The sequence below is a fragment of the Vipera berus genome (genome assembly GCF_964194415.1).
Source record: "Vipera berus genome assembly, chromosome: 6".
Classification (NCBI taxonomy): Eukaryota; Metazoa; Chordata; class Lepidosauria; order Squamata; family Viperidae; genus Vipera; species Vipera berus.
The window spans coordinates 26,225,266-26,238,094 of NC_138208.1; the positions used below are offsets into that span (position 1 = coordinate 26,225,266).

Genomic DNA, 12,829 nt, shown 5'->3' on the forward strand with positions numbered 1-12,829 from the left:
TACATTTCATATGAACACAGGCTGCTATATTTGGTGCTCAGATCCACCTAGTTAAAAGGCATGCAAAAAAATTAAACCACAATTTAGTTTGCAATTTAATTTAAAAGTATCTAATATTTGAAATATTTATATAAATGTAACTAGGCATACCTGAAAATATATAAGATAATTCTGGCCATGTGCCCCCTGTTTTAATTAGTGCAAAGATATAGACTTTTTCTCTCAGTTTATAAAAGGATCGTCATCCTTGATATGCTATGATTTGACAGCAGTTTCTGATGACTTGCAAGTCATTTTCTTAGTGGGATTTTTCGATATCCAATTCAATTAGGATAGGAAATATTTCCCCACATCCACCGATTCAATATGACCTATTAATCCTTCACAGACTGGTAAAAACTTTTTTTAAAAAAAAAATACATACTGATTTTTAATATAACAATTTTGTTACATCACTTTCATTTAAATAGCAAATCTAGGGGGAAAATGCATGGCTTTTTAAGTATATTATAGGTCAGTTAGAAACCATTTGCAAAAACCATACTGTACCAAAGAAACCTATAATAGGCTATAGTCAGTCTGCAAACCTAGTTATCAGTTAAACGGTGTTTCAGTTTCTAGCGGAAAGAGCGCTGGAACACTTTTGCTGAAAAAGCATCTGAATTTTTATGCTGCAATACTTCCAACCTAAACTGAGATGGCTGTTTCTCAAGTCTACAGACATGTAGCCGTGTTCAGAGTAATGCAAATGGGTCATAAATAAGTTTGCTTGTTCACAAATTTTAGTAATAGCAAAATATTTGTGCTAAGTCAGGGAAGCAAAAACTAAGCATTGCAGAAGCATGCAGAAAGACCATCCTATTCGGCTGTGCTCTCTTTACCAGATGCTGTGTTTTGCCCCGGGACAATCTGTAGCAAAAGTCAGGAAGCAATTTGTATCTACTGTCAAGCGGGAGAGAGCAGAGTTGGAAATAACCGGTGTTGTTTCAAGCACTACATAGAACTTGGACTGAAGCCAACAGTGAAAGAAGGTCCAAAGTAGTACTGGAAATGGCAATTTCAAGTATTTTTTATTATCAAGGACAGTAGTTTTGAATAGTTTTGCATCTATTTCATTTCAGCATTAAATCAGATTCAATGTTAAAGAATTAAGAGTAGATTCTCATGATTCAGACAGATGAGGGGATGCCAGCACTAGGATTTCAAGTGTTCTGGTAAATTTCCAGAATGTTCGGAAGCCATACATCTAGACCTACTGCCATAGAAAATTCCTAAAATCCTACCTCTTACCTCCCCCACCCCATTTTGTTTCCAGAAAAGAATTTTGCTTTATTGTGATTTGTGTATGATATTTTGCGATAAGAATTGTACTTGAGGAAAGAGAAAATGCACAAACCCTTTGATCTTTGACCTTTCTTTTTTTAGCAAAGCCTTTGAATTTGTCAAGTTAAAGCAGAGTTATTGAACTGAGAGATAATCTGATGTTCACCACACATAGTGAGTGATGGCTGAAAACAATAAAAAAATCTGTTTCTTCAAGCTGCAATACACTCAAAATAAAAGGAATAATATCTAGGCAATAATTAAACACATAAATAGGCTTATATATGACTATCTTCTTTCTTAGAAACCATATCGCCTACTACTAGGATGATCAGCCATTTGGTCAAATCAACTACCCTGTTCAACTATAGAGGTAAAGATGCTTTCCTGGCTAAAACTACACAGCCACCACTTTGTCACTGTAAAACTGAAAGAGCCAAGGTATTAAAGGGATAGACAAGACTGTCCGTAGTGTGAAGTGTTTGTGCCATGCACCTTGTAGAAGAAATGGCAGAAAATTCCATTGTCCAAGTAGAATCAAATGTCTAATACATGCCGTTAAATTTGTCAGAAGATCAGTGAACTTCCTTAATCATAGGATGGCAGGGTTCATGCAACGAAGAACCAATCAAAAGATCACAGAGATAATGTTCTTCTGAAGCTTCACGGTGAATGAGCTGGGCAGCACCTAAAATATCAACATCTACCAAATTCAATAGTTGTTGATGAGTTTCAGCTGAAGTAGTCTTTCTTCGAGAAAGAATGTTCTCTGGGACAATTAAAATGTGGGATGGGGAAAAGAATTCTTTGTTATATCATACAGAGGAGAACAAAATATTTAGTGTCTGAGCATTACCAATCCAGAAAAATGTTAGAAACACTTTCCTACTGGCACATATATCTATCATTTTGGTCCATGACAGATACATGTACTGGGGGGGAGACAATATTGTCATATCCCTAATCAATATTTAGCCATATGGCAATAAAAGATGCAACATGTGATGATGTTTTTCTACTGGGTTTTCTTGTCCTCTGGAGGAAAGTAAGGAGGTGGAGAAGGCTGGTCCATGGGCATGTAGACATTATGAGGGTTCCCTGGGTTGTAATATGCACTGGCAGCAGCTTCTGCAGCCTTAGCGTCAGCTGCCGGAGTGGTGGGAAGATCTGGTCCAGCAGCAGGTGGTTCCACAGGCCCAGGATAGGGAGGAGGAGGAAGCTGCATGTATCCCATAGCACCATCCATTGGTGGACCAGGATACAATTCAAGTGGTGGTGGTGGATAAGGGTATCCTGAAGGAGGAGGAGGATACATCCCATTGGTAGCAAATGGTGGGAAGGTATAGCCCCCATTCGGCATGTATGAGTAACCACAGGCTCCATTGGGAACTTCCCCTCTTGAAGCTTGAGATGCTACTTGCAACATACGCTGTCCAAACTCAATGGCACCTCCAGCTGAGAATGTCATTTTGAACGTTGTGGATCCTTCCCAACCACCTCCTGCCTCTGCTTTTATGACGCCTTTGATATAATTTGCTCCAAACACGGGTTGCTTAATTTCACATTCTTTCATTAAATAAAAGGGCATCATGAAAGACTGCATTGCATCTTTTCCCTTAGATACAAAAATAACTCGATACGGAGTCATGAAGACACTGCCTTTCTTGGTCCCTTTAAATGCCTCTGGCGTATGTTCCATATCATGGAATGTCATTTCGATGTGCTCGTAATTCATCAAGATGCTTTCGCTGTTATTGACAATGACGCCGCCTCCCTCCGAATGGTTCCTGTTCAGCGCCATGGCCGGTAAGCAACTGCTGACTTTTTACCTGGCACCCGCTGGACTGAGATGCTCAGAATCTAGCCGTTAATAAAGCGGCTCTACGCAAGTTCTGCCAGACTGGTAAAAACTTTGATATCAAACATCTTCCCCAGTGTTATTCAGCTGTCCCCAAAGCCATAAGGAATATTTTTTTCTCTCTTTCTTTGGGAAATTATTTTGCCTTAAATATTCCCATCGATTAATATTTAACTGTAGTATAATGACAAAATATACGGTTTATCTCAAAACACAACTAAAACTGGTGCCGCCACTACGATCTATCCAATCTTGCCCAGAGTGAATCATTTTGAATGAAATTTCACAATCTCTCCTTTCCTAAATGGAACGGGACGATTTCAAGACAACATTTCAAACTGGGGAATCCCTTGTCAAAACACGCCAACGTCCAGATGTTGTTCTGCATTAAGCAGAAATATTTTTAGAAGTTTCGCATTCTTCCCCCTTGCAACTCCACTTACCCTTTTTTGTCACGCATTCTCAGGGCGCCCACCCAGCCCCGTGTGTAAGTCAAGATTTCCACAGCAGGGAAGAGCACAAGAGCAGTTATTGTTTATCCCTGAATTAAAATTGATGTCTTCCGGAGGATGAATTTATAAGGGTGCAACCAGGCTCCCTTTATTCCAAAACCAACTTTCATCAACATTGTTTTACGAGCAGTGGATTTTCCCACAGGAAAGGCTTCCGCAAATTCACCCCTCAGATATCAACCACCTGGGAACCAGGAATACCTTCTCCTGTTGCACGTTGCTATTTTCTCTCTGCCCCCTCTGGTCTCACCCAAGACAAGATGCAGAGCTTCTGGCTGGGTCCTCCGGCCGAGAGTCCCCTCCGTTCTTTCTCTTGCTGGATTTTGCTTGGCTCAACACCTACTGGGCACCGGTCCAGCCAAATGGGTTTTTATCTCTGAGTTCCTGCTAGCGCCTCTTTTGACCCAGCACGTTCAGAGCAAGTGGACTTGATACCATCTCCTTAGCTCCCCTGAAGACTGATGTGGCGCCTGCCAAGCCTGGCTGATCCCATCTGGAAAAGCGCTGAGAATTAAGTGAGCTATTGAAACTTTGGCAGAACTTCGGCAAGTTTTGTGCCTGAACTCCAGCAACCACTCACAACGAGGGAAACGTCTGTCTTGGAGCCTTTGCGCTGAGAATAAGAGCACAAATTTACAAGCGTAAGTGGGAATATTTTTGTCACATGTGCATCTTTGCTCGCAACATACTTTCTGATTCCTTTCCCTTTCTCTCTGCCCTAGGGTAGAAAACTAAAAAAAAAAAATCTGAGTATTTTCTTTCCTAAAATGTTGGCAACTCTGTGTTTCCAAGGATATTTGTTTTCTGGCCTGTGGGACACCCTCTGGGACCTGGAGGGTTTTAGGCAGCGAAGCATAACTTTCCATTTCAAACCTGCTCAACCACATCTGCTTAAAACTGAAACGCTAAATGGAATTGCCTTCCTAAGATTTTAACGGTTAGAATTTAATTGACCGTGGAAATGGTGGTGTTTTGGATTTTCAAAGCACGACTGATGAAATAGTTGGTTACATGCTGCACTGCTTATGATGTTAGAACAAAGGGAATTTGTAAGTGGTAAAATCAAATTGATCTTGAAAATGCAAATTCTTTTTTGTCCTACGGAGAAGACAAAGGTTACAAGCATGAGGATTCCTAAGTCCCCTCTTGTTTGTAGAATATAAAAAAAAACGTGACTGGAAGGGTCGCTGGAGATCTTCTAGTCCAACCCCCTGCTCAAGGCAGGAGCCCTGTACTATCCCAGTCAAATTGGACAATCATTTGTCTGAAACAGTTTAGGGTTTCCTGCCCGAGAAGGGGGTTGGACTAGAACAGGGCTCCCCAACCCTTTGGGCACCACGGAGGAAGGTTTTTCTGTGGACCGGAGGGGGTGTGGTTCTGAATACTGCCTGCATCCCGAGGATGGAGCTGTGCTTATTTGTGCAGCCCACTTGCTGACATGCTGCAGACCGGTGCTGGTCCAGGGACCAGGGGTTGGGGACCCCTGGACTAGATGACCTCCAAGGTCCCATTCTATTCTATTCTATTCTATTCTATTCTATTCTATTCTATTCTATTCTATTCTATTCAATCCCATTCCATATATTTTATTCTTTCTGTTCTGTTCTTTTATGTTCCGTTCCATTCTTCTATTCAATTCCATTCCATTCCATTCTATTCTATTTTCTATTATTCTATTCTGTTCTGTTCTATTTTTCTATTCTATTCTATTCTATTCTATTCTATTCTATTCTATTATTCTATTCTATTCTATTCTACTCTACTCTACTCTACTCTACTCTACTCTACTCTGTTCTCTCCCTCAGCCCAACCCACCTCACAGGGCTGTTGTTATGGGGAAAACAGGTGGAGAAAGGTGTGCTGGATATATTAAGTCACCTTGGGTTACTTGTAAAAATAATACATGTGGGAAAGAAAAGAAAAGAAAAGAAAAGAAAAGAAAAGAAAAGAAAAGAAAAGAAAAGAAAAGAAAAGAAAAGAAAAGAAAAGAAAAAGAAAGAAAATCTTCAGATCAATGTTATGGATCCCTCCAATCTAACACCAGAATCGGTGGTGGAGAGCAAGGTTGGGCTTATCCCGGCTTCTCTTCCAACACTTTGCATCCTTGCTTATCCCAAATGGGATAGTGTGATGCCTGTGCAGGCGTGAACGCACATCCTATTTTGTACCTGTTTCACGGAAACACAACGTACCGTTTTTCTTCATTTCCTCATAAATATTTGGAAAAGGAAGGTCTCTTTGGACCTGAATGTGCTAAGCACATTGATTTTTGCCTCTTAGATTGTAAGCCGCCCTGAGTCTTCGGAGAAGGGCGGGATATAAATGGGATTAAAATAAATAAATAAATAATAAAAATAAATAAATAAATAAATAAATCCTTGCTGTTTTCAGAAGAGGAGATGGAGACATTCTCTTTTTTCAACCTTCCGTCCGGCTCGCAGGGCGCCCATCCAGAAGTCTGCCTGCCTTTTCCAGGTCGCCCACTCGATTCTAAACCAGGCTGTATTCAGCACTGCTGCGAGAAAGGAAGACAACAGCCGAGACTGCTGCACTCCGCTTCTGCACGGTAGAGTTGTGTCTCTGCAGAGGATTTGCAGAGCTTTTGCGAGCTGCCTCCAATCTTCGCCGTGCTGGTTGCAGCAGCAACAGCAGCAGCAGTCGAAGTGTGTTACGAGAGACGGAACAGGACATAGCTGAAGTTAGGAGAAACGGTGGGCCTCTTCTCTTTCCCAAACCTAAATGGGATTTCAAAATGAAAAGGTAATTCAGCCAGTTGAGCTCAAGGCTTGAACTGTACATACAAAATATTCAGTGAGGTGGGCTAGGCTGCATTACTTTCCAAGGTTATTTAAGGTCACCCATCTTGCAAAATACACACCTTTGGATTAAAGCAAAGTCACCTCTGACCGTCCAGGTACCTTCTGCTCCCTTAAATAAGGACCTGGCAATTCCACGCGTGGCTCTTTGCTCTGCTCTCATTGCAATCCTGCTTTGAAACCGCTCTTTTGTGATTTTTTTCAATCAATTCATAAAAGAGTGATTTGGTTATGAAAATATTCATAAAATGAATATTTTACAAATAATTTGTAACCTGAATGTATTCATTCATAAATATTCATAAAAGAGTGGTTTATGAATATTTTATGGATAGCCACTCGTCTGAAATGGCACAGGGTCTCCTGCTTGAGCAGGGGGCTGGACTAGAAGACCTCTAAGGTCCCTTCCAGCTCTATTCTGATTGATTGAAATGGTCTAGAGCAGGGGTAGGCCACCTTGGCTCTTTTATGACTCGTGGACTTCAGCTCCCAGAATTGAAGTCCACGAGTCATAAAAGAGCCAAGGTGGCCTACCCCTGATCTAGGGTCTCCTGCTTGAGCAGGGGGCTGGACTAGAAGACCTCTAAGGTCCCTTCCAGCTCTATTCTGATTGATTGATTGAAATGGTCTAGGTAGGGTCTCCTGCTTGAGCATGGGGCTGGACTAGAAGACCTCCAAGGTCCCTTCCAGTTCTATTCTGATTGATTGATCTCCGGGCAGGAAATCTCGGCTGCCCTCATGGGCATCTGCCTGCTGGCCACCCCCTCCTCGCTCTCCTTCGGGTGCGATGCCCGCAGCGGCCACTGAACTACGGCAAGAGCGAGCGCTGCTCTACCTAGGCCGCTGTATGGCACGTGGACTGCAATTCCCACAATTCCTGCAGAGGACACTACCCTTCCCCCGTCGAGGCCCCTGCGCAGGCGTAGTAGGTGACGCCACGGGCTTACCCCGCCCGCCAGCGCCGGCAAGCCGAGGCCATCTCCCTGCGCGGGCGCCGCGATTACGTCATCACCCGCTGCGCCGGGCAAAGATGGCGCTGGCCTGGCGGAGATGCCCGGCGCTGTGGCGGCGGCAAGCGAGCCCTGCCGGATACGCGACTCTTGGAGGAGGTAGGCCGGGAGACGAGCGAGCGAGCTCCCAGCTTCCCCCCCAGGTGTCGCGGGAGGGAGCCCAGTTTGCCCCATCCTCTCTTTGTCTTTCAGAGTCGGCGCAGGCGCAGAGGAGGGGCGGCCCGAAAGAGAGCCCGGCTGAACAGAGAGCCCAGAAGGAGCTGATCTACCTACGTAAGCCGCTGCGCCCCGGCGGAGGGAGGGTGTCCTCACGTCGCAAAGGGGCGGGGCAGGCTGTTCTGGTCCTCGGTCACCCCCCCCCCCGCTGGCTTTAAAAAGTGGCCTGGTTAGGTGGTGGGGGAGCCAAAGGATAATTGATGGGTGGTGTGAAAAATGCATATATGGGAAATATGCATAATTTAATGCAGGATGCTCAGAGCAGCAAATAATGTTATTAAAAAGAGTATACAGCAAATGTAAAGAATGTGCACTAATTCGAGCAGGGGGCTGGACTAGATGACCTGCAAGGTCCCTTCCAGCTCTATTCTATATTTCTATTCCATTCCATTCATTCCAGCCTGCAATCTAATCTATTCTACAATCTATTTTCTATTCTATTCTATTTATTCTATTCTACAATCTATTATCTATTCTACAGTCATTCTATATTCTATTCTATTCTTGATCACAAAATTAAATTGTTGTAGTTCAAATCATCCTCTGGAAAAGAGAAGACAGCATTCAAAGTACAAGTAAAAAGAATCACGGTTGAGCCATATGCAAGTAGGGGAGGCAGATATTTGAATTGGTGCCTTATACTGAGTTTTTTCTCCCGCAACTTCCCTCAGGGCAACACTCAAAGGTCTGAGAAGATGGAGCCTGACCAGGACTGGACAAGTGTCTATCCAACCGCAGCATCTTTTAAACCTTCTGCTGTGCCCCTTCCTATTCGGATGGGCTACCCAGTCAGAGGCGGTGTGGCTCCTGCAAAAGAAGGCAACTTGGAGGTTTTGAAGGTGAGATTCAGGGCTGACGACGTTCATATCCAGATCCCGAGTCTTTGAGGAAGCATAACTGGGGACCTTGGCGGAGAGAACAAGTCCTTAGAACAAACTCAGACAATTATGTGAAAAATACCCTTCTCTTGAGACTCTTAAGATAACTGCAAGTTTGTTGTAAGCATTAGCACTGATTTAGCAAATTAATCATTCTGGGCTATAATCTGGAATAATGGGTAGTTCTGTTTGGGTGAGGAAAGCTGGAGACTTGTTCCTCCAGATTGGAGGATTTGTGACAGGAGCTTGTTCTACTTGAATAAATATTGGGGGGGGAAAGCTTAATAACGTGTGAGTTTAATCTGAAGACCCATCTTTAAATTGCTAATGAGCAACAGAAGCTCAGCTGCTTTGAGCCAGCTGTACTCAATAAACTTCATCTCTGTTGTGGTGACTGGAGGGACAAGTCAACTACCCTGTCCCAGAATTCTTGTTGGAGAAATAGAATCTGAACACAATAAATCCTTAAAAATAAACTTCCACAGAGGACATGATAGACCAGGGGTCTTCAAAGTTGGCCCTTTGATGACTTGTGGACTTCAACTCCCAGATAGATAGATAGATAGAGCATACATACCCAAACTAGATAACATCATCACTTATCATCATCAGTCACTGATGATGTAACCTAGTTTGGGTAATGAAACATCTGCAAGAAAACCACCAAGCTCAGAGAGCACCAAGGACCCCACAGTTCAACCTTGAGCTACACATATTCTTCTTCATTTATATTTATATTTGGGCACATGGGCGTGTATATATAGAAAAACAGTTGGAAGGTTTAAGTTTAAGTTTATTAAATTTTTATACCGCCCTTCTCCCGAAGGACTCAGGGCGGTGAACAGGGCATATAAATAGAAAATACAAAAGTTAAAAAAGGATTAAATTATTGCCCGAATTAAAACAATCAAGGTATAAAAAACATTTAAAAAACCCTAGAATGCCCCCATCAGGCCAGGCCAGCTTGTTCGAATAGATGGGTCTTTAACCCGCGCCGGAAGGAGCGGAGATCTGGTGCCATCCGGAGCTCGACCGGCAGTTGGTTCCATAAAGCCAAGGCGCCCACAGAGAAGGCCCTCCCCCTGGGGGCCACCAGCCGGCATTCTCTGACCGGGGGCACCCTGAGGAGGCCCTCTCTGTGGGAACGCACAGGGCGGAGGGGAGTCGACGCCGGCAGCAGGTGGTCTCCGAGGTATTCCGGACCCATGCCATGTAAGGACTTAAAAACCATCACCAAGACCTTGAACCTCACCCGGAAGACAACTAGTAAGCAATGCAGCTCGCGGAGAAAAGGTGTAACATGGGAGTACCGGGAAACTCCCAAGACAACTCTCGTGGCCGCATTCTGTACCAGTTGGAGCCTCCGAGTGGTCTTCAAGGGAAGCCTCATGTAAAGAGCATTGCAGTAGTCCAGACGAGAGGTCACGAGCGCATGAGTGACCGTACACAGGGCATCCCGGTCCAGATAGGGCCGCAACTGACGCACCAGGCGAACCTGAGCGAAAGCCCCCCTAGTCACGGCTACTATATGATCTTCTAGAGTAAGCCGTGAATCTAGGAGGGCTCCCATGTTGCGAGCCCTATCCACGGGGGGTAAAACCTCACCCCCCATAGAAAGAGATGGAACATTTTGAGTGTCCCGGGATGACGGGATGTACAGCCACTCAGCCACTAATTTTTATAATTAGTTTTAACTTTTAATATGTATTAATTACTACGGGCATAGTTGTTTAATCACTTTTTAATTTTTGTATCTTGTTTTTTATTATGTACTGCCCTGTTCACCGCCCTGAGTCCTTCGGGAGAAGGGCGGTATACAAATTAAATAATTATTATTATTATTATTATTATTATTATTATTATTATTATTATTATTATTATTATTCCAAAACTGACCAAACTGTTTCTTAAAGGAATCATGCTGGAAGTCTGCTTGATAGTGGGAAGATCCATAGAAATTCATAGATCTCTAGGCTGCACTTCTGCTGCCCTGTTAAGCTCATTAGATTCAGAATGGATGGTCTAGGTAGGATTAGCAGACCTACATTTTCAGAATTTCAGGATAAAAATACATTAAAATCTTAATATAGTTTTTATACTTATTTTCAGATATCCAGCCAAATCTGTGAGTGGAAAAAAATAAGGTAGGATAAAACAAGCTTGCAAAATGTTGCCATCAACTATACTCATATTTTTAAAGCTTTTAAGTGAAAAGCATAGTAGGTCAATTTAGATTTGATTTTTAGCAATGCTTTGGTAAGACAGATAAATCGTGAGTTCTCGGTATTCTTATCAAGTACTTCCCAAAACTATGGAATGTATAGTTTGATTAACTACAAAATGAAGATCAGTAAGATGTTGTATCTCCACTGTCACAAGTACTAAAAAGTCTACAAATAGACTTTTGAATAAATTTTCACTAGTTTTTTTTAAATAAGCCAACTTTATCCCTCTAAACTCTCCACCACAATCTCTGCCTCATTCCTAATATTTATTGGTAAATATCTGTAACAGAGATTGTCAGACTGATTCACAAAACCAAGGTGCAATATAATTAATACCAGAATTGATTTAAAAAATGATAATATACAATTATAGTACAGAAGTGAACAGAATTAAGGAATACAGTTGCAGCTTAAATATTATTTTTAAAAAGAGAGTTCTTTCTCTTCCCTGATCAATCAGAGTGATATTGTCTCCATCACCTTGTCTTCAGATAAAAATAGGTACCCCCAGAACATGTAATATTCATATATGTCTCCTCCTTTAAATTGGACAGCCCCAAAGAAGTGCCGATCAGCTGGAAAGCGGCGCTGATCCTGGTGCTTCCGCTGAGCCCTGACAGCCCTGCAGCTCCAGCCATCTCTTGCTCACACTTGTGTGGTGCTGCCGCCGGTTCAGCTCATTCCCCTCCCCTGCTACTCTACGATGGTCGTTTACCACCTGCCAGGTGCCAGCGTACCACCAGTGGTACGTGTAAAGCCCTGATTTAGACTAAAACCTAAATTAATTATAGTTTGAAGAGATGGCCACCCGCAAAAGAACATGAACTGGGAGATGTAGAATCTTTTAGATCTTTTCTGGATGAATATACAGCCAAAACACATGAAGCTATACAGGCGATGGGATCTAAGCTTGAATTAAAAATGGAAACTTTGGTAAAGGAACTTGGTGATGAGATACAAGGTTTGAGAGGAGACATCCAGCAGGTGATGGTCAGGGCTGAATTTTTAGAACATAAAGTTGGAAAAAAAGATATTCTTCTGGAAACTGAAGTAAATGAGAAAATTGTCCTGGAAATCCATGCTAAAGAATTTCAATTAAGATTCAGAGCAATTCCTGAACAACCTGGAGAGGATATCAGAGCAAGGATGATTAAAGCTTTGGTTGCGTTAATTAATTGTGATGAAAAAATTCTCGATCTGGATATAGACAAGGTGTATCGATTGAATTCGAGATTTGCTATGAGAAAATTGCCAAGGAATGTTTTGGTCCACTTTGTAAGAAAAACAACAAGAGACCATGTTCTGAACTGTCATTTCAAAGCAAAATTATAAATGGAAAATGTAGATACAATTATTTTGAAGGAAATTCCCATAAGAATTTTGAGAAAAAGGAAAGCCTATTTATTCCTTACAGATATTCTGAAGATGAGAAAAATTCCCTTTCATTGGGATAAGCTTGAGGGGGTGACACATACTGTGAACTAAGATTTCAACTGAACTCCACAGATAAAGCCAAGCAGTTTCTGAGCAGACATAAATTAATTTCAAAACTAGGTGACGAGATGGAGATGGATAAGTCTTTGGAAGCAGACCGTTGAAGAAGACATTGAAGAAGAGATGACTGAGGTGTCCATACAGGAACCTGATGTTTCACTTAAAGATGGAAAGTAAATTCATTACATGGAATATCAATGGGGCTAGTGCCCCATCTAAGTGTAAACAAGTATTTCATCATTTGAGAAAACCTAATGCTGATATATATAATCTGTCCTCAAAAACACATAATAAAACAAGATGACAAATACCTAATAAATAAAATACTAGGGGAGGAATCCCCTTCATGGATTACTGCCTTGTCGTGGCGAAGGGGCTTGCGTAATTCAATGAAGCTATGAGCTATGCCGTGCAGGGCCACCCAAGACGGACAGGTCATAGCAGAGAGTTCTGACAAAACGTGATCCACTGGAGAAGGAAATGGCAACCCACTCCAG

General features: G+C 42.4%; 1 protein-coding gene across 1 annotated transcript; it reads right to left on the minus strand.

The window, feature by feature from the left end:
- Window positions 1–419: 419 nt before the first annotated feature.
- Window positions 420–3,196, minus strand: LOC308670267 (WW domain-binding protein 2-like). The gene has a single exon (XM_081331686.1). The coding sequence runs from the start codon at window positions 3,122–3,124 to the stop codon at window positions 2,339–2,341; it is 786 nt and encodes a 261-aa protein (XP_081187812.1). The 5' UTR covers window positions 3,125–3,196; the 3' UTR covers window positions 420–2,338.
- Window positions 3,197–12,829: the final 9,633 nt, after the last annotated feature.